This window comes from Pseudophryne corroboree, chromosome 6 (assembly GCF_028390025.1).
Source record: "Pseudophryne corroboree isolate aPseCor3 chromosome 6, aPseCor3.hap2, whole genome shotgun sequence".
Classification (NCBI taxonomy): Eukaryota; Metazoa; Chordata; class Amphibia; order Anura; family Myobatrachidae; genus Pseudophryne; species Pseudophryne corroboree.
In genome coordinates this window covers 456,984,802-457,011,834 of record NC_086449.1, presented here as the reverse complement: position 1 = coordinate 457,011,834, position 27,033 = coordinate 456,984,802, and the positions used below count along the sequence as shown (strand labels likewise).

Here is a 27,033-nt window from a genome sequence, read left to right as displayed (position 1 = left end):
TAAATGTTACATTGGCATGTGGGTAGGTCTAATGTGCTTAGGTGTTAACAAGATATCCCCCAGGGAGTATGATGAGCATGCTATGTTTTCCAGACACACCCACCCTGAACTCAAGTCTGCACTGGAATAGGCTTTAAGTTGAGCTAATTTGCGAGCATCATGATATAGAGTAAGATCTGGGAGATTCAAACCACCGTTAGCTTTGGGCAGTGTCATCATAGAACGAGCTAATTTATGGGGTCGAGAGGACCAAATGTATTTAGTTAAGATAGCATTACATTTAGCTAAGTAATTCTTTGGAATAAATATGGGATATTGCGGAACAAGTACATTAGTTTGGGCAGGAGAGACCTTTTAAATGTGGCCAAGCACCCCAGCCAAGAAATATTATATAATAGCCATGATTTAGAGAAAGCTTAGAGGGATTTGATAAGGGATGGTAAATTTAACATCAAAGGCCAAAGACGGATCTGCAGGAATATTATCGCCCAGATACCGAATCAAGACACTCTGCCAATTATACTGGTAAATTGAGCAGAGAGAGGCTAGAGAAGAAGTCAGATTTATAGGGAGGGCATCAGTTTTTGCAGTATTCAACTTATAGTATGAGGCCTCACTATATTTACCCAATATTGTGTGCAAGTGTGAGAGGTTGGAAACAGGATACAGATGCGAAAAGGGGGACAGCATTAGCAAATAGACGTTTATGGGAAGTCGAGCCAATAGAAATTCCTGGGAATGAGGTAGCACTTTGAATCTTGACTGCCAAAGGTTTGATGTCCAAAACAAAAATTAAAGGGGAGAGGGGGCAGCCCTGTCTTGTGCCATTCAAAATGGGGAAGACATCTGATAGGAACCCATTGCTAAGCACCCTAGCAGACTGGGAACTGTATAATGCAAGGATAGATGACAGTATATGTCCCTGGAATTCGAATTTCTACTTCCCGCAAATAAGACCAACTTTGTCGGTCAAACGCCTTCTCCGCATCTAGAGATAACAAGAGAAGGCCCCGATTGTTGGGAAATGAGTCAGTTAGATTAAATACCCTACGGGTGTTGTCTGATGCTTGCCTTCCAGGGACAAATCCGACCTGATCTTGATGGATCAGTGAGGGAAGGAAAGTGTTAATACGAATAGCTATCATTTTAGCATATAGTTTAATATAACCATTCAGCAAGGCTATTGGACGATAGTTTTGACAGTAAGCTGGGTCCTTCCCATCTTTAGGTAGCGTCACTTTTTGTGCTTCCAATAATTCCCTAGGGATAGCCCCCAGTTTAGTAATCTCATTATAAAGAACAGTCAAATGAGGTGTCAACAATTCCCGGAATGATATATAAAAATCATTAATAAAACCGTCTGGCCCCGGGGCCTTACCACGAGGCAAAGACTTTATAGCTTCCTCAATTTCAAGAGAGGACCAGGGAGCGTTTAACACCTCAAGTTGATCTGCAGATAGGGAGGGTAAGTCCAAATGTTCTAAGAAAGAGGTTATAGAAGATAGAGAGGGCTGAGGGATAGAAGCATCTTGAGAAAGATTGTAGAGTTGAGTATAGTAATTAGCATAGTGATTCGAGATATCTCGTGGATTTGGGACATTAGAGTTTGTAGGAGTAAAAACATATCTGATCCTGTTTCTAGCCTGTTGCACTCTTAAGCCCCGTACACACCGGGGAGATGTGTGCTGAGCGGTATGCACACATCTCTCCCCCTGCTCGGCACACAGCGCGATGTGTGATATTAGTTTACGAGCTAACATCCTGCCAGATTTATTACTTAAAAGATACAATTTTTGGCAAAGTCTATTCAATATCGCTTGTGTTTTGACAAGCAACAATTTTTGTGTTTGGCTATGAATCTCAGAAAGCTCTTTGCGGAAGACTTTAGAGGGTAGATGCTTATTTTTATCCTCTAGATCTTTGAGTTTTGTTTCTAATTCTAGTAATCTTAACACATTTTCTCTTAAGTGTAGCTCCAGCCTGAGTGGCGAAACCCCTAGCCACAGCCTTGAACGCACACCAATGGTTATGGGTGAATGTGTCTAGAGGGGAATTAGTAGTCATATAAGAGGACATGCCATCAAAAATAATTTTCTTTGTCATCTGATTAGACAATAAATGAGGGGATAGGCGCCAAGGACGAGTTGGGCTAAAGTAACTGGAAGTATTCCAATGTAGTAGCAACGGGGCATGGTCTGACCAGGTGATAGGAAGAACATCCAGTGATTTTAACGTTCTGGAGGGTCCACTCATCACACACAATTAAATCTATCCTATAGTAAGATTTATGGACCGGAGAGTAGTAGGTATATTCTCGTCCAGAGGGATTTTTAATTCTCCAGATATCATATAAGTCAAACTCCGTTAATAGGTTGCGAAATGCTGTTGAAGAACTATGGGGACAAGATGTACATACAGAAGCAATTTTGGGGGATTTATCTAATTTGGGATCCAGAACTAAATTAAAATCCCCTAGTACAATATGGGATCCCTTGCTGGACTTCTGTATGGTTAGGCAAAGTTTGCGGAGGAAGGATACTTGGTTAGAGTTAGCTCATATAGAAAAACCAAAGTAACCAACCTATCGTCTAGCAAGCCCGTTATAATTAAAATACGGCTGTTTTTATCTACATTTTGGTACTGTAAAACAAAAGAACTGTTGCTGCTCAATAATATAGCCACTCCATTACGTTTGAAGGGGTATTTATGATCCTTAAGTATTGGAGGGCCCAGTGAAGAGAAATTGGTCTCTTGTATAGCATCTATATCGACTTTTTGCTTATGAAAGAAGAAAAGAGCCAATCTACACTTGTTAGGGGAATTTAATCCCCTAACATTTAGTGAAAGAACTCTTGTAATTTATATCTAAAAAGAGAGGGAAAAGATATATACACCCATGTATATATCACGGAGTCAGACTAGTAAGGTGCAAACATATGTCTACCCAGGTGACAGTGGACGTATATTACCTCTAAACAATTTCAACCTAAACAAAACTAATCTTATATGCATTAACTGTAGAACCCAGTGTATATCTTTGTTTCTGAATACTTAAGACACAAGATAGAGAATTAAATATAGTAACAAATTGTCACACTTAACTAACATTCCCAGTGGTGGGCTTCTACGGACTATCCACGAGAGGAGCCATAAATCCTATTGAGAGGCAAACATAAAGTATAAAGAGAGTCATCTCAAGTGTTAGCCCATTGTGTGCTAAGTGGTGGGTTCTGTTTAGAACCAGAAGGTTGTTTCACTGAGATATCCTAGTCCAGTAATAGTTTGACCCCAGCATCCAGACACGAAACGGTACATGAGGAATCTTCGTAGGAGATAATGAGCTTTCCTGGAAATCCCCAACCATATGAGATGTCATGTGCATGGAGGGCAGTTGTTATGGGAGCCAACGCTCTTCTCTTGGCGATGGTCAAAGCGGAGAAGTCTAGAAAAACCTGTAGGCCGCCCATAATATCAGAGTCTCCAGCAGATCTCACCGCCCTAAGAATCCGCTCCTTAGTAGTAAAGAAGCGAACTCACAGGAGCGTGACTCTCGAAAGCTAAGATGGGTCCGTGCGGCGTCTGGGCAGTCGGTGTATGCGATCAATCAATAGATCCCTTTCATCCATTTTTGTTAAGAACTTGCGGAAAAGGGCAAGAACGTATTCCTCTAGTTCAGAATTGGGAATCGAATCAGGAATGCCTCTAATTTTAATGTTGTTCCGCCTGGAGCGATCTTCCAAATCTGCCATTTTGTTTTTGAGTGCCTCTATCTCAATTTGATGTTGACCGTGGACAGAGATTAAATCATTATGTGAGGTTACAAGTGCCTCCATTTTACTTTCTAGATGGTCAGTACGATCTCCTATGGCAACTAGCTCAGTTCGAACCTCGCGAATTGCAGCTGTTAGATCAGCAGTCAAGTCCGTTTTAAAAGCTGACAAGATTTGACATAGTGACTTAACAGAGAGAGGCGCATCAGGCTCACAATCCAGACCTGCAGCGAAAATCGGGTTTTGAGATGTACCTGAAGATGCGACGCCAGATGGCATGACACCTGATACACCAGGAGGTGGAGAGGAAGCACTCGTCATTTTCTGAGTAGGAAAGGAAACCAGAGGGTGGAGCACCCCTTTAGGTTTTTTGGGGAGCATGATGATATATGTGTTTCTGTAGGAAGATCTTTCCAGAGCACTCTAGCCACTAATACTGGCTGGGAGTCCCTATAGTAGTATAAAGAGAAGACGTCCACTAGGAAGACATGTAGTACATTAGTGGTGAGTCTGGAGGCATAAAGTTTAATCAGGAGCTTAGCATCCATAATCATTAGCAAAGAGGCACCTCCGTAGCATCCCACATGGCCCCTATTAAAGTGACCCCGGGTAGCGATCAGCTATTAATCACGGTCCAGCCAGTGATTTAATATATAGCCTCTAGAAAAATAATTTACAAAAAAAAAAAAAAGCAGGAGCTGTGAGACTCAGCCCTGTGATTATATGGGCGGCTTGCTATCAGCTCCAGCTCCAGCCAGACTATGCTACATACTGTATGGATATAGGCAGCCCACACCTCATGGAACAGACCCAGCACTTCATGTGGTACTTGATATATACAGGGGGAGGGGTTATTCAGGCTGTGCAGCCAGGGACCAGCAGAGCCACTGCCAAGTGAAACTTTTACACTGCGTTTGGCAGATGGTAAAACGGCGGCGCCCCGCTCCGGCATGGACAGATCACCGCTGCTGTAGAGGCACTGGGCTGTTAGCGGTGGGTCCGGCAGCCGGGTGCCGACTCAGCAACTCGGCTGGATGACGGGAGCACTGGGAGGAGGTCTTATGGGGCCGGAGCGGGCGACGCGCCGTTTGCTCCGTGATGTCCCCAGACTCGAGGCTGTGGTCACAAGGTGAGTGGCAGGCCACGGGTACAGGCTGCAGACTCTGAGCTACCGGATCTCTGCATGTTATGTCCCGATGCAGCATGAGTCTGAGAAGAGCTAGGCAGGGTGATGTGGGCTGCAGAAAAGTGCAGAGGACGCCCTCAAACAATTGTTTTCCAGGGGCTGAGCCGGGACACGTATGCTCCAGAAAACAGCTAGGCCACACCCCCTCAAGTAAACCTTTTTAATGCTAGGGTGCATCCCTTCTTTTCCACATTGCCATATGGATGGTAATTATCTTTTCCTGGACTGGAGCTATGGCAATGGATGCAATCCCACAATACTTCCCAAGCTCACCTGGAACAGACTACTTCGGTATAAAAGAATGGTATTGTTACTACTGCAGTACAATTTCCTGTCATCCATATGGCATGAGAAATAATCATTTAGGGTCCTGCTGCTATTATGTACAGGTATCTAAAATTACGGTAAATCTTAAATATTTCTTTTAACCTTTCTCTTTGTGATTTCTGTTAAAGCTTCCATGAAAGCCAAGCAAAGTAATGTTCAATGTACAGTTTTCAGAATCCTTATCTTTAAAAGCGCAGTCATTCACTCTAGTCAATTACCGTTGCCTGTTATTCTGTCTGTCTGCCCAGAAAAGAAGACTACTTTGCATAAGGTCTAGAGCTGGTATTACTATATTGCAGAGTTATGCTGAAAACGTTACCTTGCTCTCCTATATTCCTTATTATGAGAGAAGGCTTCAGTGGAACTGATTACAAATGGTGGACTTGAATTTACATTCAAGGTAACTTTGTTGGAGATTAACAATTCTGTAAAGGGCTGTACAAATTTAGAATCTATTTTGATACTACCCATGTCTATTGTAAATTGTAACCTCATGTGGTGTATACGTGAATGGGAAGTAGTCCCGCAATAGGTTTATACTGTACTTCCAAGCTGCAGTCTAATGTACTGTAGCAGTGGTTTTACAACATTGCTATGTCCATAACATAGACAAAATCTGTTTACCATTGGCTTAGTTGCTCATGCAAGTGGGACTCTTAGTATATGAGTCTGTGGAGTTGGCCAGTCCTGTTCCTTGGCACAGTAGTAGAACATTATCAGGGGGCTCATACTAATAGACCGTAGTGTGGGCTTTTAAACAATCAGTCCAAACTGTGACCTAAATCGGTATCATTATTTAACCTCTTGTCACTGCCCTAATTTCAATGAAATGGGAACAGTATGATGAGTTTGAGGTAAATTTAGGACAGAAGATAATGGAGGATTGGAAACAGAACAGGTGAGAGAAGTTTTTGGGAGAGGGACAGGAAGGGGTGTTGGAGTTTAAGGAAAGGTAGAGAGAGGTATGTGTCATCGGGCTTGTCTATTTCTATGAACTGATTATTGAAAGAATCTAGCTTTAGGATATATTATTGTGCTACAAAACATTCGATAATGAATGTTGCAAATGTCATGCCATGGTTTTAATGGTGAACATGTTGCTCTAAACCAGGGGTGGGCAATTATTTCAGCTGAGGGGCCACTTGACACTTTCCTGTCAGTTTTCGAGGGCCGCACACAAAATAGCAGCTCCCCTATGTGCCAATAATATAGGGACGTGGCTTCATGGGGGAAGGGGTGTGGCTAAAAAAATAATATATATATATATATATATATTTTAGGCTGCACAATAGTCTCCATTATTCAAATTACGCCACACAGTAGCGCCACTTACACACATTACTCCAGGTAGAGCCCCTGTCACACATTACGCCAGGTAGAGCTCTCTTTTACACATTACAGCAGGTAGAGCCCCCTTTTACACATTATGGCAGGTAGAGTCCCCTTTTACACATTAACATTTTATTTGGGATAATCATTGCACAGCAAGCAAATTATCCAGTGTCTTATGGCCCCTGGGGAAAGGTGTGACACAGTGACAGAACACGGGGGTGGGACACGGTGATGGAACACAGGGTATGACACGGTGACAGAACACGGAGGGGGGGGTGACACGGTGACAGAACGCGGGGGGGGGGTGACACAGTGACAGAACACGGGGAGTGACACAGTGACAGAACACGGGAGGGGACACGGTAACAACACGGCGGGGTGACTTAGTGACAGAACACAGGGGGGTGACACGGTGACAGAACACGGGGGGGGGGGTGACACGGTGACAGAACACGGGGGGGGGGGGTGATACACTGTGACAGAACACTGGGGGGGTGACACAGTGACAGAACACGGGGGGGGGGGGTGACACAGTGACAGAACACAGGGGGGGGGGTGACAGTGACAGAACACGGGGGGGGTTACAGTGACAGAACACGGGGGGGTGACAGTGACAGAACACGGGGGGGGGGGTGACGGTGACAGAACACGGGGGTGACACAGTGACAGAACACGGGGGGGGGGGTGACACCATGACAGAACATGGGGGGCTGACTCAGTGGCAGAACATGGGGGATGGGGGTGACACAGTAACAGAACGTGGGGGGGTGTCACGGTGACAGAACACGGGGGTGACAGGACACTGTAACAACACGGGGGGGTGACTTAGTGACAGAACATGGGGGGTGACATGGTGAAAGAATCCAGGGGAGGGGGGGGGGGGTTGGGGGGTGGTACAGCAAGCGTTAACCTAAATACAGTCTGACGCCACTGCCCGCACACACAAACATATACAAACACACACACACACACTCATATACACACACACTCTCTCATACACACACACACACACGCACACACACACACACACACACACACACACACACACACACACACACTTTCTTTCCCTCACTTTTTCCATTAACTTACTGATCTGTGTCTGGTTGGCAGTGGCAGGAAGGATGGATCTGTAGCAGTGACTTATGTCCCATGTAGCTCCACCCCCTAAAGTCCAGTGTAGCCCCGCCCCCTCGTCTCAGCATAGCTCCGCCCCCCTTTTCGTCTGATCGCTGCCTTTGTCAATGGGGACTCTGGAGGCGGGAGGAGGAGGATGAGTGTGTCAGGCGCCGTGCAGCAGCAGGGGAGACAGGCGGCGGCAGCTTGGAGTACTGCTGAGCAATGACAAGCAGCTCAGTCAGTCGGGCCGCTTGTCATTGCATGCTGGTGGGAAGCAGTGGGCCGGTCAGGATCGGTTTGCGGGCCGCATCCGGCCCGCGGGCCGTATTTTGCCCACCCCTACTCTAAACACTATTTCTAGCACTTATTTAAATTCCTGCAGTCTGGTAAATGTTGTTTGTATTGTGTTAAATCATGAAATGTGATTGTTGCCTGTGGGTTTGTGTATCATTACTACAGTATGGGGGTAATTCCAAGTTGATCGCAGCAGGAATTTAGTTAGCAATTGGGCAAAACCATGTGCACTGCAGGGGAGGCAGATTTAACATGTGCAGAGAGAGTTAGATTTGGGTGGGTTATTTTGTTTCTGTGCAGGGTAAATACTGGCTGCTTTATTTTTACACTGCAATTTAGATTTCAGTTTGAACTCACCACACCCAAATCTAACTCTCTCTACACATGTTAAATCTGCCTCCCCTGCAGTGCACATGGTTTTGCCCAATTGCTAACTAAATTCCTGCTGCGATCAACTTGGAATTACCCCCAATGTGCTCTTTAAAAATAGGATTTTAGTACCTACCGGTAAATCCTTTTCTCCTAGTCCGTAGAGGATGCTGGGGACTCCAGAAGGACCATGGGTTATAGACGGGATCCGCAGGAGCTTGGGCACACTGAAAAGACTTTAACTGGGTGTGAACTGGCTCCTCCCTCTATGCCCCTCCTCCAGACCTCAGTTATAGGAACTGTGCCCAGGAGAGACGGACTTTTCGAGGAAAGGATTTTTGTTTAAACTAAGGGCTACAAGTATACCAGCCCACACCACAAACATACCGTATCACCGGAGTAATAGTAAACAAGATAACAGCATGAAATAACAACAGCAACAAGCTGATAACAAAAAATACACAACCCGTGTATAAACTAATTTAACCAGTACGAACACACTGCAAGTAACAGTCCGCACTGGGATGGGCACCCAGCATCCTCTACGGACTAGGAGAAAAGGATTTACCGGTAGGTACTAAAATCCTATTTTCTCTTACGTCCTAGAGGATGCTGGGGACTCCAAAAGGACCATGGGGTCTATACCAAAGCTCCAACACGGGCGGGAGAGTGCGGACGACTCTGCAGCACCGATTGAGCAAACATTGGGTCCTCCTCAGCTAGGGTATCAAACTTGTAAAACTTAGCAAAGGTGTTTGAACCCGACCACATAGCTGCTCGGCAAAGCTGAAGTGCCGAGACCCCTCGGGCAGCCGCCCAAGATGGGCCCACTTTCCTGGAAGAATGGGCCTTTACTGATTTCGGCACCGGTAACCCAGCCGAAGAATGAGCTTGCTGAATCGTACTACAAATCCAGCGTGCAATAGTCTGCTTCGAAGCAGGATGCCCAATCTTGTTGGAAGCATACAGTACAAACAGCGCCTCTGTTTCTCTAACGTCCTAGAGGATGCTGGGGACTCCGTAAGGACCATGGGGATAGACGGGCTCCGCAGGAAACATGGGCACTTAAAGAAAGACTTTGACTCTGGGTGTGCACTGGCTTCTCCCTCTATGCCCCTCCTCAAGACCTCAGTTTGATACTGTGCCCAGTGGAGACTGGGTGCATTTCAGGAGCTTCCTGAGTTTCCTGTAAAGAAAGCATTTTAGTTAGGTTTTTTATGTTCAGGGAGCCTGCTGGCAACAGACTCCCTGCATCGAGGGACTGAGGAGAGAGAAATAGACCCACTTCTCTGAGTTTCAGGGCTCTGTTTCTTAGGCTACTGGACACCATTAGCTCCAGAGGGATCGGTACGCAGGTCTCACCCTAGCCGTACGTCCCAGAGCCGCGCCGCCGTCCTCCTCGCAGAGCCGGAAGATTGAAGCCGGGTGAGTATTGAGGAAAAGAACATCAAAGGCGGCAGAAGACACCTTGATCTTCATAGAGGTAACGCACAGCACTGCAGCTGTGCGCCATTGCTCCCATTCACCTCACACACCTCGGTCACTGTAAGGGCGCAGGGGGGGGGGGGGGGGGCAGCAATATAAACCTCTCCTGTGGCATATATAGATATATACATGTACAGCTGGGCACTGTACATGTATATAAAGAGCCCCCGCCATGTTATTGAGAAATTTGAGCGGGACAGAAGCCCGCCGCCGAGGGGGCGAGGCTTCTCCCTCAGCACTCACCAGCGCCATTTTTCTCCACAGCACTGCTGAGGGGAAGCTCCCCGGACTCTCCCCTGCTTAACACACGGTGAAAGAAGGGTTTTAAAGTAGAGGGGGGGGGGGGGGGGCACATAATTGGCGCATATACATAACAAAAGCGCTACTGGGTAAACATACTGTGTTTTTTCCTGGGTCATATAGCGCTGGGGTGTGTGCTGGCATACTCTCTCTCTGTCTCTCCAAAAGGCCTGGTGGGGAACCTGTCTTCAGAAAAGAGCTTCCCTGTGTGTGTGTGGTGTGTCGGTACGCGTGTGTCGACATGTCTGAGATTGAAGGCTCACCTAAGGAGGAGGGGGAGTGTATGAATGTTAGGTCTCCGTCGGCAGTGCCGACACCTGATTGGACAACCCATGCCTGTCCCAATGTCGCCTGGACCTTCGGGATCTCAGAAGCGCCCACTATCCCAAATAGTTGACACAGATACCGACACGGATTCAGACTCCAGTGTCGACTACGATGATGCAAAATTATAGCCAAAGGTGGCTAAATGTATTCGATATATGATTATCGCAATAAAAGATGTTTTGCATATCACTGAGGGAACCCCCTGTCCCTGACACGAGGGTACACATGTATAAGGGAAAGAAACCTGAGGTCACCTTTCCCTCATCACATGAGCTGAACGAATTATGCGAAAAAGCGTGGGAAACTCCAGACAAAAAAACGCAGGTTCCCAAAAGGATTCTAATAGCGTATCCTTTCCCGTCGCAGGACAGAATCCGGTGGGAATCCTCCCCTAGGGTAGACAAAGCTTTGACGCGCTTATCAAAAAAGATAGCGCTTCCATCCCAAGATACGGCTACCCTCAAGGATCCTGCTGACCGCAAGCAGGAGGTTACCTTGAAGTCCATTTACTCACATTCTGGTACGTTATTCAGACCGGCTATTGCGTCGGCCTGGGTTTGTAGTGCTGTAGCAGCATGGACAGATTCCTTATCAGCGGATATTGAGACCCTTGATGACCCTTGATTTAATGACCCTAGGGCATATAAAAGATGCTGTCTTATATATGAGGGATGCTCAAAGAGACATTAGTTTACTGGGTTCCAGGATAAACGCTATGTCTATTTCTGCTAGGCGTGTCTTATGGACCCGACAGTGGTCAGGTGATGCCGACTCCAAGAAACATATGGAGTTGTTGCCTTACAAGGGTGAGGAATTGTTTGGAGAGGGCCTCTCGGACCTCGTCTCCACGGCTACGGCAGGTAAATCGAATTTTTTGCCATATATTCCCTCACAATCTAAGAAAGCACCTCATTATCAAATGCAGTCCTTTCGTTCCAATAAAAGCAAGAGAGTACGTGGATCGTCCTTTCTTTCCAGAGGTAAGGGCAGAGGGAAGTAGCTGCATAACACAGCTAGTTCCCAGGAACAGAAGTCCTCCCCGGCCTCTGCAAAATCCACCGCATGACGCTGGGGCTCCCCTGAGGGAGTCCGCCCCAGTGGGGGCACGTCTTCGACTGTTCAGCCACATCTGGGTTCACTCACAGGTGGATCCCTGGGCAATAGAAATTGTTTCCCAGGGTTACAAGCTGGAATTCGAAGAGGTGCCTCCTCGCCGGTTTTTCAAATCGGCCCTACCGACTTCCCCCCTGGAAAGGGAGATAGTGTTACATGCGATTCGCAAATTGTGTCTTCAACAAGTGGTGGTAGAGGTTCCCCTGCTTCAAAGAGGGAAGGGGTACTACTCAACTCTGTTTGTGGTCCCGAAACCGGACGGTTCGGTCAGACCCATTTTGAATTTAAAATCCCTGAACCTTTACTTAAAACGGTTCAAGTTCAAGATGGAATTGCTCAGAGCGGTCATCGCCAGCCTGGAAGGGGGAGATATTATGGTATCTCTGGACATAAAGGATGCATACCTGCATGCCCCCATATATCTTCCTCATCAGGCGTACCTGAGATTTGCGGTACAGGATTGTCATTACCAATTTCAGAAGGTAATGGCGGAAATTATGGTGCTCCTCCTGCGCAAACAGGGTGTCACAATTATCCCGTACTTGGACGATCTCCTCATAAAAGCGAGATCACGGGAGAAGTTGCTGAACAGCGTCTCACTTTCACTGACTGTGTTACAGCGACACGGCTGGATTATCAATATTCCAAAGTCGCAGCTGAATCCTACAACTCGTCTGCCCTTCTTGGGCATGATTCTGGACACAGACCAGAAGAGGATTTTTCTTCCGACAGAAAAAGCGTAGGACCTCATGACTCTAGTCATGAACCTGTTGAAGCCAAAACAAGTGTCAATACGTCATTGCACTTAAGTCCTGGGAAAAATGGTGGCGACATACGAAGCCATTCCCTACGGCAGATTCCATGCAAGGACATTCCAATGGGACCTATTGGACAAATGGTCCGGGTCACATTTGCAAATGCATTAGCGGATCACCCTGTCCCCCAGGGCCAGAGTATCTCTCCTGTGGTGGCTGAAAAGTGCTCACCTTCTAGAGGGCTGCAGGTTCGGCATTCAGGACTGGATACTGGTGACCACGGACGCGAGCCTCCGAGGTTGGGGAGCAGTCACACAGGGAAGAAATTTCCAAGGCCTTTGGTCAAGTCAAGAGACTTGTCTTCACATCAACATCCTGGAACTAAGGGCCATATACAACGCCCTATGTCAAGCGGAGATCTTACTTCGCGATCGACCAGTTCTGATCCAGTCAGACACCGTCACTGCAGTAGCTCATGTAAACCGCCAAGGCGGCACAAGGAGCAGGGTGGCAATGGCGGAAGCCACCAGAATTCTTCGCTGGGCGGAGAATCATGTAAGCGCTCTGTCAGCAGTGTTCATTCCGGGAGTGGACAACTGGGAAGCAGACTTCCTCGGCAGACACGACCTGCATCCGGGAGAGTGGGGACTTCATCAAGAAGTCTTTGCGCAGATTGCAAGTCGGTGGGGACTGCCCCAAATAGACATGATGGCGTCCCGTTTCAACAAAAAGCTACAAAGGTATTGCGCCAGGTCAAGAGACCCTCAGGCAGTAGCTGTGGACGCCCTAGTGACACCGTGGGTGTTCCAGTCGGTCTATGTGTTTCCTCCTCTTCCTCTCATACCCAAGGTGTTGAGGATAATAAGAAAAAGAGGAGTGAGAACAATACTCATTGTTCCAGATTGGCCACGAAGGACCTGGTATCCGGATCTGCAGGAAATGCTCACAGAAGATCCGTGGCCTCTTCCTCTAAGGCAGGACCTGTTACAACAAGGTCCCTGTCTGTTCCAAGACTTACCGCGGCTGCGTTTGACGGCATGGCGGTTGAACGCCGGATCCTAGCGGAAAAAGGTATTCCGGATGAGGTTATTCCTACGTTAATAAAGGCTAGGAAGGACGTGACATCTAAACATTATCACCGAATATGGCGTAAATATGTTTCTTGGTGTGAGGCCAGGAATGCTACTACGGAAGAATTCCATCTAGGCCGTTTTCTTCACTTCCTACAAACTGGAGTGAATTTGGGCTTAAAATTAGGCTCCATTAAAGTTCAGATTTCGGCCTTATCCATTTTCTTTCAAAAGGAATTGGCCTCTTTACCTGAAGTACAGACTTTTGTGAAGGGAGTACTGCATATTCAGCCTCCTTTTGTACCTCCGGTGGCGCCTTGGGACCTTAGCGTGGTGTTAAGTTTCCTTAAGTCACATTGGTTTTAACCACTTAAAACGGTGGAGTTGAAATATCTCACTTGGAAGGTGGTCATGTTGTTAGCCTTGGCTTCGGCTAGGCGAGTTTCGGAATTGGTGGCTTTATCACATAAAAGCCCCTATCTGGTTTTCCATATGGATAGAGCGGAATTGCGGACCCGTCCTCAATTCCTACCTAAGGTGGTCTCATCCTTTCATATGAACCAACCTATTGTCGTGCCTGTGGCTACACGTGACTTGGAGGATTCCGAGTCCCTGGATGTGGTCAGGGCTTTGAAAATTTACGTGGCCAGAACGGCTAGGATCAGAAAAACAGAAGCACTGTTTGTCCTGTATGCAGCCAACAAGGTTGGCGGCCCTGCTTCAAAGCAGACTATTGCACGCTGGATCTGTAACACGATTCAGCAGGCGCATTCTACGGCAGGATTGCCGTTACCGAAATCGGTTAAGGCCCATTCCACTAGGAAGGTGGGCTCGTCTTGGGCGGCTGCCCAAGGGGTCTCGGCACTACAGCTGTGCCGAGCTGCTGCTTGGTCGGGGTCAAACACCTTTGCAAAGTTCTATAAATTTGATTGAGCAAACAGGACCTCCTGTTTGCTCAATCGGTGCTGCAGAGTCATCCGCACTCTCCCGCCCGTTTGGGAGCTTTGGTATAATCCCCATGGTCCTTACGGAGTCCCCAGCATCCTCTAGGACGTTAGAGAAAATAAGATTTTAAACCTACCGGTAAATCTTTTTCTCGTAGTCCGTAGAGGATGCTGGGCGCCCGTCCAAAGTGCGGACTACTTCTGCAAGACTTGTATATAGTTATTGCTTACATAAGGGTTATGTTATAGTTTCATGGTTTTGGACCGATGATATGTTGTTTTTTCATACTGTTAACTAGATAGTATATCACAAGTTATACGGTGTGATTGGTGTTGCTGGTGTGAATCTTGCCCTTGTATTAACTAAAATCCTTTCCTCGTACTGTCCGTCTCCTCTGGGCACAGTTTCTCTAACTGAGGTGTGGAGGAGGGGCATAGAGGGAGGAGCCAGTGCACACCCAGAGTCAAAGTCTTTCTTAAAGTGCCCATGTCTCCTGCGGTAAGTTTAAAATCTTATTTTTCCTGGCCACCGCCGTTCTGGCGACGTAGATCTTCAGAGCTCTCACAACATCAAGAGACTTTAGAACTGCTACCGCATCTGTAGCCACAGGCACCACAATAGGTTGGTTAATGTGAAATGAAGAAACCACCTTCGGCAGAAATTGTAGACGAGTCCTCAATTCCGCCCTATCAGAATGGAAGATCAAGTACGGACTCTTGTGTGACAAGGCCGCCAACTCCGACACCCGCCTGGCAGACGCTAGAGCTAACCGCATGACCACCTTCCAAGTGAGAAATTTTAACTCAACCTTACGTAAAGGTTCAAACCAGGAAGACATAAGAAACTGTAAGACCACGTCAAGGTCCCATGGTGCCACCGGGGGGCACAAACGGAGGATGGATATGCATCACTCCCTTCACAAAAGTTTGAACCTCAGGGAGAGCCGCCAATTCCTTCTGAAAGAAGATGGATAAAGCCGAAATCTGCACCTTGATGGAACCCAATTTCAGGCCGGCCTCGATGCCTGCCTGCAAAAAATGGAGAAACCGACCCAAGTGAAATTCTTCCGTGGGAGCAGCTTTAGTCTCACACCACGAAACATACTTTCTCCAAATACGGTGATAATGTTTCGCCGTAACTTCCTTCCCCGCCTTAAGGATAGTGGGAATGACCTCCCCGGGAATACCTTTCCGAGCTAAGATTTGGCGCTCAACTTCCATGCCGTCAAACGCAGCCGCGGTAAGTATGGAAACACGCATGGACCCTGCAATAACAGGTCCTCCCTTAGAGGAAGTGGCCAAGGATCTTCCACAAGTAATTCCTGAAGACCTGGATACCAGGCCCTTCTTGGCCAATCTGGAACTACAAGAAGTGCTCGCACTTTTGCCCGTCGAATGATTCCCAGCACCTTTGGAATGAGAGGAAGCGTAGGGAACACATACACTGACTGAAAGACCCACGGAGTCACCAGGGCGTCCACTGCACTGGCCTGGGGGTCCCTTGACCTGGAACATTACCTCGGAAGCTTCTTGTTGAGGTGAGACGCCATCATGTCGATCATCGGAGTTCCCCAACGCTTCGTCAGTTCTGCAAACACCTCCTGCTGAAGAGCCCACTCTCCTGGATGGAGATCGTGTCTGCTGAGGAAGTCTGCTTCCCACTTGTCCACTCCCGGAAGGAAGACTGCTGACAGGGCGCTCACGTGCTGTTCCGCCCAGCGAAGGATTCTTGTGGCCTCCGCCATAGCCGCCCTGCTCCTGATTCCGCCTTGACGGTTTATATGCGCCACCGCAGTTATGTTGTCTGATTGTATCAGGACAGGCCGACCCTGAAGAAGGTTTCTTACTTGAAGCAGGCCGTTGTAAATGGCTCTTAACTGGAGAACATTTATGTGGAGACAAGATTCCTGGAGCGACCATTTCCCCTGGAAATTTCTTCCCTGGGTGACTGCGCCCCAGCCTCGGAGACTTGCATCTGTTGTCAACAGGACCCAATCCAGGATACCGAATCGGCGGCCTCCTAGGAGGTGAGAACTTTGTAGCCATCACAGGAGAGAAATCCTGGCCCTGGGAGATAGACGTATCTGCCGGTGCATGTGCAGGTGAGACCCGGACCACTTGCTCAGCAGATCCCACTGAAAAGCCCGAGCATGAAACCTGCCAAACGGAATGGCTTCGTACGCCGCAACCATCTTCCCCAGAACCCGATGAACCGACACACTCTTCGGTCTCAGAAGTTCCCTGACCATCGTCTGAAGTTCCAGAGCTTTTTCTTCCGGAAGAATCACCTTCCGTAAGCCCGTGTCCAGAATCATGCCCAGAAAGGGCAACCGAGTGGTCGGAATCAACTGCGACTTTGGCAAATTTAGCAGCCAACCGTGTTGTCGCAGAACGGACAGAGACAAATCCACATTTCTTAGTAACCGTTCCCTGGACCTCGCCTTTATCAGGAGATCGTCCAAGTACGGGATAATGGTAACCCCTTGCTTGCGAAGGAGAACCCTCATTTCTGCCATGACTTTGGGCTTTCCACGGCCCCGAGGATTTTCACCAAACGGCAATGTCTGAAATTGGTAATGAGAATCCTGTACCGCAAACCTTAGGAAGGATTGGTGTGGAGGATATATCGGAACGTGTAAGTAGGCATCCTTTATGTCGACTGACGCCATAAAGTCCCCCCCTTCTAGGCTGGCAATCACAGCTCGAAGAGATTCCATCTTGAACTTGAAAACCTTCAAGTATGGATTGAGGGACTTTAGGTTCAGAATCGGTCTGACCGAACCGTCCGGTTTCGGCTCGAGCAGAACCCCTCCCCCCGTTGGGACGGGGGAACGGGAACAATGACCCTCTGTTGACACAACTTTTGTATTGCTGCCAGCACCACCTCCCTGTCCGGAAGAGACACTGGCAAGGCCGACATGAAAAACCGGTATGGGGGGTGTCTCCTGAAACTCCAGATTGTATCCCTGAGATACAATCTCTTGGACCCAAGGATCCAGGCCTGATTGAATCCAGACCTGACTGAAGATCTGCAGACGGCCCCCCGCCGGTCCGGACTCCCCCAAGGAAGCCCCAGCGTCATGTGGTGGACTTGGTAGAGGCGGGGGAGGACTTCTGGTCCTGGACGCCTGACACTGCAGGTGACTTCCTTCCCCTTCCTCTACCCTTTGAAGCGAGAAAGGACAATCCTTTTCCCCGCCTGTATTTATTTGGACGAAAGGACTGCATCTGCTGATGTGGTGCCTTTTTCTGTTGTGTGGGAACATAGGGAAGAAAAGACGACTTACCCGCCTGGTAGAAACCAGGTCAGCCAAGCCGTCCCCAAACAAGACATTACCTTTAAAGGGTAAAGCTTCCATAGCTCTTTTGGAATCGGCATCAGCATTCCATTGATGGATCCACAGCGCCCTCCTGGCCGAAATCGACATGGCATTGGCTCTTGATCCCAAGAGACCAACATCCCTCACCGCATCCTTCAGGTAATCTGCAGCGTCCTTGATATAACCAAGAGTCAAAAGAACAGTATCTTTATCAAGGGTATCCATATAAGCAGCTAAATTCTCAGCCCATTTAGCAATAGCACTACTCACCCATACCGACGCCACAGCAGGTCTGAGCAATGCACCCGTATTAGCGAAAATGGACCTCAGATATGTCTCCAGCTTGCGATCCGCCGGATCCTTGAGAGCTGCCGTGTCAGGAGACGGAAGCACCACCTTCTTAGACAAACGAGATAGAGCTTTGTCAACATTTGGAGACGCCTCCCATTTTTCCCTGTCAACTGAGGGGAAAGGATACGCCATGTAAATCCTCTTGGGAATCTGCCACCTCTTGTCCGGCGACTCCCAAGCCTTTTCACAAAGAGTATTCATTTCATGAGAGGGGGGAAACTGCACCTCAGGTTTTTTCTCTTTGAACAAGCAAATCCTTGTTTCCTGCACCGCAGGTTCATCAGAAATGCGCAAAACATCCTTTATAGCCACAATCATGTACTGAATACTCTTAACTAATCTTGGATGTAAAGCAGCCTCAGTGAAATCGACCTCGGAATCAGAATCCGTGTCGGTATCCGTATCTACCACTTGATTAAACGGCCGCTTTTTTACCCCGATGGGGTCTGCACCTGAGTCAAAGCATCCTCCATGGATTTTTTCCACACCTGTGTCTGTGACTCAGATTTATCTAACCTCTTTGACAAAGAAGCCACATTTGTATTAATTGTATTCAACAATGTAAGTAGATCAGGTGTCGGCTGGGCCGACAGAGCCAATTCCAAACCCGTATCTGCACCCCAAGAACCTCCTTCGGTGAATAACATTCAGCCTCAGACATGTCGACACGGAGTATCGAGCCACCGACACACACACACACACACACACACACACACACACACACACACACACACACACACACACACACACACAATGTCTCAGTTAGGGGAAAGGCCCACAAGGAAGCCCGGAAGGAGAACACAGAGGGAGTATGCCAGCTCACACCCCAGCGCCCATATATCCCACCAAAGCATATATGTGAAAGCGCTGTTGAAAAAACAATAATATAACCACCTTCCCGGCGCGCTTCAGTCCGCCAAATTTGAAAAATGAAAATGCCGGCGGGGGTCTGAAAAGGCTTCTGCCGGCTTCCCAGACCTCAGTAACTGCTGCCCAAAGCGCCCCCCCAGCGCCCTGCACCCTGTGATTGCCGATGGAGAAGTGTGTGGGAGCATGGAGCGCAGCGCTACCACTGCGCTGTACCTCGTTACTGAAGTCTTCTGCCGTCCTGAAGTCTTCTGCCTTCTGCATACTCACCCGGCTTCTGTGAGGGGGGTGACGGCGCGGCTCCGGGAACAAGCAGCTAGGCGCACCATGTGATCGAACCCTCTGGAGCTAATGGTGTCCAGTAGCCAAAGAAGCAGAGCCCTTAAACTAAGTAGAAGTAGGTCTGACTTCTCTCCCCTCAGTCCCTCGCTGCAGGGAGCCTGTAGCCAGCAGAACTCCCTGAAAATAAAAAACCTAACAAAAGTCTTTTCCAGAGAAACTCAGGAGAGCTCCCCTAGTGAGTGTCCAGTCAGTCCTGGGCACAAAGTCTTACTGAGGTCTGGAGGAGGGGCATGGAGGGAGGAGCCAGTTCACACCCAGTTAAAGTCTTTTCAGTGTGCTCAAGCTCCTGCGGATCCCGTCTATACCCCATGGTCCTTTTGGAGTCCCCAGCATCCTCTAGGACGTAAGAGAAATTACAGCTGCATATACATTTAATAAACAAAACTGTAAACTAAAAAATCTCTAAATAGCCTAAAACACCGTGGCAGGCTATAACAAGAATCTTGATAAGTACCATGTTTTCTTGATTTATTTCTGTAGCCTGATCTAATGGCTTTGGAACACCTCTCTGAGCTCTGTGTACTGTGATATCTTCCACCTCCTTCTGCTCTTTGTGCCTTTACATGGCTGAGGGATGTTAGACTGTTTGTGTGATTGGCAGCCATTTTGGACAACCCTACAAGGAGATTTTGAACATTATTTGTAGGAGTAGAGCTAAGGAAAATGACAGTCTTAAAGCTGTATCCTATTAGCTGGGGTGAGTTATAGCTAAAGGATTCCCTCAGGGCTATCCTAGTAGCCCTGTAAGCCGGCACTTATCTGGGATTCTGCTATGTGAAACAGAATCCCCGATAACCAGCCCCCGGAGACCCGTTATTGGAACCGAACCATAAGTCTGCGATGTTATCATGGGTGTGTTACCACACAGTAAACAACGGGGCTGTAAGTGGATAGCGCGATAGCGTTATGGGGCCAAAAAGCCCGTTATTACCTTGCGGTAACTCACCACAACTACTAGGATACGCCCTTAAAATGGATAAATTGTGGTAAGTTTCTACATGAATATGTGCGTACATTTCAGGCATTACAATATGTATGGCAGTAAAGCAAAATTCCATGTTTGATTTTTCGTAAGGTTTCCGAGTCCGTGTCCTTCATGTAAAAAGAAAGTGGGTGAAATTGGCTGCTGTGCAAATGTATAATTTTCTAATATAGTCCCCCAGGTAAGAGAGAAGAGCCATACCTTACCGAGGCAGGACGAGAAGCATTTGACAAGATGTATAAAATTTATGAAGGAACTCTACAAATCCTCAGTAATACGATTGTACAGTGTCCAGCATATGTGATGGTTAAAGAATCCGAACTGGTGAAGGATGTTCTCAATGTGCTCATTGGTGTTGTATCCACTACGTTCTCTTTTAACCAGGTATATCAGTATTTTGTCACTTTTTTATTTTTAAATAACTTATGTAAATTATGCATTTCTATACTGACAATTCTAATGCTGGGTACACACTAGAACGATGGGAATACATTCCGTCAGCCAGAATTGCCCCGTACACACTGGGACAACTATAATGAAGGACGGAAAGATCATGTTCCTTACTTCATTAAACGGACTGAGCTGATCGCAATTCGTGAGTAGGTCCGGAGCTACTTAGAAACTGCAAAGAATTATTTATTAGCAAATCTGCTACTCTTTCGTTCGCAATTCTGCTATGCGAAGATACACTCCCAGAGGGCGTGGCCTAGTGTGTGCAATGCTGCTAAAAGCAGCTAGCGAGCGAACAACTCAGAATGACCCCCATTGTCCGGTTTGATGTGCAGCACATCAAACTTGACGATGTCGCTAGCGACCGCAGGCACCCACATACTGGGCATACCCACAGCCCGAGATATGCAGATTTGAGCGATATGTCATCTGATCTGCTGGATCGGACCGACATATCACCCAGCTTAGGGTTCAAGGGAACTGGCATTATACTTTATCATGACACTGTAACTCCCAACAAGCATGACCATAGCATTTACCAGGAGAACTCCCTGATATATTTTACTTTTGTTTTTTTGTTTGATTAAGTACTATTTGTAGGGATGGTAGGATAGATGTCTATTAATTGCTAACGCTTTGTCTTCTCTATTGCAGTCCAATCAGACCTTTGTAGTTAAACAGGGCATATATGTTTCTGGGACCTCCCCTGAAAATATAGGCAATTTGTTGGCACAAGTGGGGGAATATGGTACTTACTACACCAGACTGAGCAATTTCTCGCTGCAGACTATTCTGGACTCCTCACAAAGCAGAGGCTTTGTATTTCAGGTAATTCTAGCCATAAGATGTCTCTTGGTAATTAATTATTAAATGTAATATGTGAAAACTAACTGCTTAGAAGGATGTGTGGATTTCTATGCTGCATTGTTATGGTGGCACAAGTGTGTACATAGCTTGCACAACTATATTTCTCTTATTTAGTAACATTGTAATAACTATTTACAAAACGTATAAATAAGGAGAACTGTAGAGTTAATGTGAGGGTGAAGGAGAGTTATACCGGCTCACTGACCTCTCTACTAAATGTAACATCCTTAATCACAGCCCTCTTGTTTTGTGCTACTTTATTTGTGTAATAGTCATCAGGAAGAAACTAAATGGAAATTAATTTAATCCTTAACCGCAGACTCATACACATCTGATGGTGACCTTTTTCTCCTGTATGTGACCTTGTATGATTTTTGATGGTGGTGAACCTACAGTAAATATTTATACAGTCAGGTCCATAAATATTGGGACATTGACACAATTCTCATATTTTGGGCTCTATACACCACCACAATGGATTTGAAATGAAACAAACAAACTGTGCTTTAACTGCAGACTTTCCGCTTTAATTTGAGGGTATTTACATCCAAATCATGTGAACGGTGTAGGAATTACAACGGTTTTTATATGTGCCTCCCACTTTTTAAGGGACCAAAAGTAATGGGACAAATTAAACAATCCTAAATCAAACTTTCACTTTTTAATACTTTATTGCAAATCCTTTGCAGTCAATTACAGTCTGAAGTCTGGAACGCATAGACATAACCAGATGCTTGGTTTCATCCCTGGTGATGCTCTGCCAGGCCTCCACTGCAAATGTCTTCAGTTCCTGCTTGTTCTTGGGGCATTTTCCCTTCAGATTTGTCTTCATCAAGTGAAATGCATGCTCAATCGGATTCAGGTCAGGTGATTGAATTGGCCATTGCATAACATTCCACTTATTTGCCTTAAAAAAACTCTTTGGTTGCTTTTGCAGTATGCTTCGGTTCATTGTCCATCTGCACTGTGAAGCGCCGTCCAATGAGTTCTGAAGCATTTGACTGAATATGAGCAGATAATATTGCCCAAAACACTTCAGAATTCATCCAGCTGCTTTTGTCAGCAGTCACATTATCAATAAATACAAGGGAAGAAGTTCCATTGACAGCCATACATGCCCACGCCATGACACTACCACCACCATGCTTCACTGATGAGGTGGCATGTTTTGGATCATGAGCAGTTCCTTTCCTTCTCCCTACTCTTCTCTTCTCTTCCCATCACTCTGGTACAAGTTGATCTTTGTCTCATGTTGTTCCAGAACTGTAAAGTCTTTATTATATGTTGTTTGGCAAACTCTAATCTGGACTTCCTGTTTTTGTGGATCAACAATGGTTCACATCTTGTGGTGAACTCTCTATATTCACTCTTGTGAAGTCTTCTCTTGATTGTTAGAAAAGATATGAGTGCGCTGTCAACGACAGCCAGTAGAGGGGGGAGAGGGGGGGGGTCAGCCCCTAGAGGTAATAAACAATAGTAAAAGAATATATATACTGGCGCCGGCTGTTAACACCAATGATGGACGATACTTATATTAAAAAATTCTGTACTTTTAATACACATATAAATAATACAGGTAAAATATCTCAAGAATCATCATAGTTTCTTTATCTGTTCTTAAATCAAGAACCAGGTATTGATTAAGACCACTTGGATCCCACTTATGGTATATAATAAATGTGCAGTCTCCGGTTAGGACTCACTCCTCATTATATATGGTTCACTTGAAAAGATGGTAATTACCCGGTGCTTATAGATGTTATCCCCAGGGTCTCAGTTTAGCCGATGAGAGTCCAATTAGCAGCAGGGGAATAAGTCCGGGTTCCAATATGATTTTGTTTGTGTCCAATAGAGGTATAAAGTCCAGTTGTTACCGGGAATACCAAGTGGATCCAGAAGCTGGTGGTCAGTGTCCTTTGGCTCAACGCGTTTCGCTGGTGGCTGCCAGCTTCCTCAGGAGCATATGTCACACAGGCAGCCTTATAGGGTTTATATACTCCCTTCATTATGTTGGGAGTAGTGGCACCTGATTCACTCATCATACAATAAATAAAACGTCCCAAAATAACATTAAAAATCCTATCTAGAAGGCAATCTTATTTAATAACATAAACTCTAATAGTTCTGTATCCAAAAAACGAGTATTATAAATACCTGTTTAATAGTGTAAACAGCAGAATGCACAGTAACATTTCCTGGTCACATGGCTATCCCCGATCACATGACTCAGGCAGCCTATAGAATTTTGTTTGATGTTCCTTATTTGGTCCGATCACATGATCGCTTCCGGTCACGTGATCGGCACAGTCTTTCATAACAGTAGAGAGAGGGATGTTCGTTACTTAGTCCGATCACATGACCGCTCCCGTTCACATGGTTGGCATGCTCTCTCATATTGTGCCGCATCTCAAAGTGCAATATCATGTGTTCTAATTACATGGTTCAGAACGGACCTATCGTATCTCTGTCTTAGCAATAATGGCGCTGCGTTCCACTGGCAATGTTTGCGTTCCAAACTGGCCCTGACACCAGGAAATGTCACCCCGCATAGATAAATATCAAGTGCATAGAACTCCATAATTATCTCATGGTGTTGAAATTTATATAGATAAAAAAAGGTAGACATAGAGACATAGTTAATAGTTAAAATCATGGTCACATAGCGTCATAGATTATATAGTTAATATAACTGATCAGGCAGGGTACATCTGAATAGTATTTAAGATGTAATTACATCATTAAATTACCCGGAGAAAATATGAATATATATATAATGAGATTAAGAGTAAAACCAAGCTATACACAAAAAGTACATAGTCACATACCATAAATGTAGTATTATGCATTCAGCATGTGTCCCATCGTGGAACACATACTTTATATTCACTCCACACATGTATACATATAGCACAGCAAGCGATACTGTGCACATGTACACACGTGTGGGGTAGAATACCTCATTCTAGTTTGTCAGGCAGTACATTTATATATATTTCTCTAACGTCCTAGTGGATGCTGGGGACTCCGTCAGGACCATGGGGAATAGCGGCTCCGCAGGAGACAGGGCACAAAAGCAAGCTTTTAGGATCACATGGTGTGTACTGGCTCCTCCCCCTATGACCCTCCTCCAAGCCTCAGTTAGGTTTTTGTGCCCGTCCGAGCAGGGTGCAATCTAGGTGGCTCTCTTAAAGAGTTGCTTAGAAAAAGTTTTTAGGTTCTTCATTTTCAGTGAGTCCTGCTGGCAACAGGCTCACTGCATCGAGGGACTTAGGGGAGAGAAGTGAACTCACCTGCGTGCAGGATGGATTGGCTTCTTAGGCTACTGGACACCATTAGCTCCAGAGGGAGTCGGAACACAGGTCTCGCCCTGGGGTTCGTCCCGGAGCCGCGCCGCCGACCCCCCTTGCAGATGCTGAAGATTGAAGAGGTCCGGAACCAGGCGGCAGAAGACTTTCAGTCTTCATCAGGTAGCGCACAGCACTGCAGCTGTGCGCCATTGTTGTCAGCACACTTCACACAGCGGTCACGGAGGGTGCAGGGCGCGGGGGGGGGGGCGCCCTGGGCAGCAATGTATAATACCTGTATGGCAAAAAATACATCACATATAGCCCTTGAGGCTATATGGATGTATTTAACCCCTGCCAGATATCACAAACTCCGGAGAAGAAGCCCGCCGAAAAGGGGGCGGGGCCTATTCTCCTCAGCACACAGCGCCATTTTCCCTCACAGAAATGCTGGTGGGAAGGCTCCCATGCTCTCCCCTGCACTGCACTACAGAAACAGGGTTAAAACAGAGAGGGGGGGCACTGATTTGGCGATATGAATATATATTAAATGCTATAAGGGAGGAACACTTATATAAAGGTTGTCCCTATATAATTATAGCGTTTTGGTGTGTGCTGGCAAACTCTCCCTCTGTCTCCCCAAAGGGCTAGTGGGTCCTGTCCTCTATCAGAGCATTCCCTATGTGTGTGCTGTATGTCGGTACGTGTGTGTCGACATGTATGAGGAAAATGTTGGTGAGGAGGCGGAGCAAATTGCCTGTAATGGTGATGTCACTCTCTAGGGAGTCGACACCGGAATGGATGGCTTATTTATGGAATTACGTGATAATGTCAACACGCTGCAAGCCGGTTGACGACATGAGACGGCCGGCGAACAAATTAGTACCTGCCCAGGCGTCTCAAACACTGTCAGGGGCTGTAAAACGCCCATTTACCTCAGTCGGTCGACACAGACCCAGACACGGACACTGATTTCAGTGTCGACGGTGAAGAAACAAACGTATTTTCCTTTAGGGCCACACGTTAAGGGCAATGAAGGAGGTGTTACATATTTCTGATACTACAAGTACCACAAAAAAGGGTATTATGTGGGATGTGAAAAAACTACCTGTAGTTTTTCCTGAATCAGATAAATTAAATGAAGTGTGTGATGATGCGTGGGTTTCCCCCGATAAAAAATTATTGGCGGTATACCCTTTCCCGCCAGAAGTTAGGGCGCGTTGGGAAACACCCCTTAGGGTGGATAAGGCGCTCACATGCTTATCAGAACAAGTGGCGGTACCATCTACAGATAGGGCCGTACTTAAGGAGCCAGCTGATAGGAGGCTGGAAAATATCCTAAAAAGTATACACACACATGCTGGTGTTATACTGCGACCAGCGATCGCCTCAGCCTGGATGTGCAGAGCTGAGGTGGCTTGGTCGGATTCCCTGACTAAAAATATTGATACCCTTGACAGGGACAGTATTTTATTGACTATAGAGCATTTAAAGGATGCATTTCTATATATGCGAGATGCGCAGAGGGATATTTGCACTCTGGCATCAAGAGTAAATGCGATGTCCATATCTGCAAGAAGATGTTTATGGACACGACAGTGGTCAGGTGATGCAGATTCCAAACGGCACAAAGATGTATTGCCGTATAAAGGGGAGGAGTTATTTGGGGTCGGTCCATGGGACCTGGTGGTCACGGCAACTGCTGGAAAATCCACCGTTTTTTACCCTAAGTCACATCTCTGCAGAAAAAGACACCGTCTTTTCAGCCTCAGTCCTTTCGTCCCTATAAGAGTCATATCTGCCCAGGGATAGAGGAAAGGGAAGAAGACTGCAGCAGGCAGCCCATTCCCAGGAACAGAAGCCCTCCAACGCTTCTACCAAGTTCTCAGCATGACGCTGGGACCGTACAGGACCCCTGGATCCTACAAGTAGTATCCAAGGGGTACAGATTGGAATGTCGAGACGTTTCCCCCTCGCAGGTTCCTGTAGTCTGCTGTACCAATGTCTCCCTCCGACAGGGAGGCAGTATTGAAAACAATTCACAAGCTGTATTCCCAGCAGGTGATAATCAAAGTACCCCTCCTACAACAAGGAAAGGGGTATTATTCCACACTATATGGTGGTACTGAAGCCAGAAGGCTAGGTGAGACCTATTCTAAATCTGAAATATTTGAACACTTAC

The 27,033-nt window shown here is 46.7% G+C and overlaps 1 protein-coding gene across 2 annotated transcripts in view; it reads left to right on the top strand.

The window, feature by feature from the left end:
- Window positions 1–27,033, top strand: part of TUBGCP6 (tubulin gamma complex component 6) — a 240,780-nt gene that overhangs the window by 63,509 nt on the left and 150,238 nt on the right. For both annotated transcript variants that reach the window (XM_063927151.1, XM_063927152.1), the window contains exons 4-5: window positions 20,424–20,634; window positions 21,355–21,528. In XM_063927151.1, the coding sequence (XP_063783221.1) occupies window positions 20,424–20,634; window positions 21,355–21,528 (385 nt within the window). The remainder of the gene's footprint in view (window positions 1–20,423; window positions 20,635–21,354; window positions 21,529–27,033) is intronic.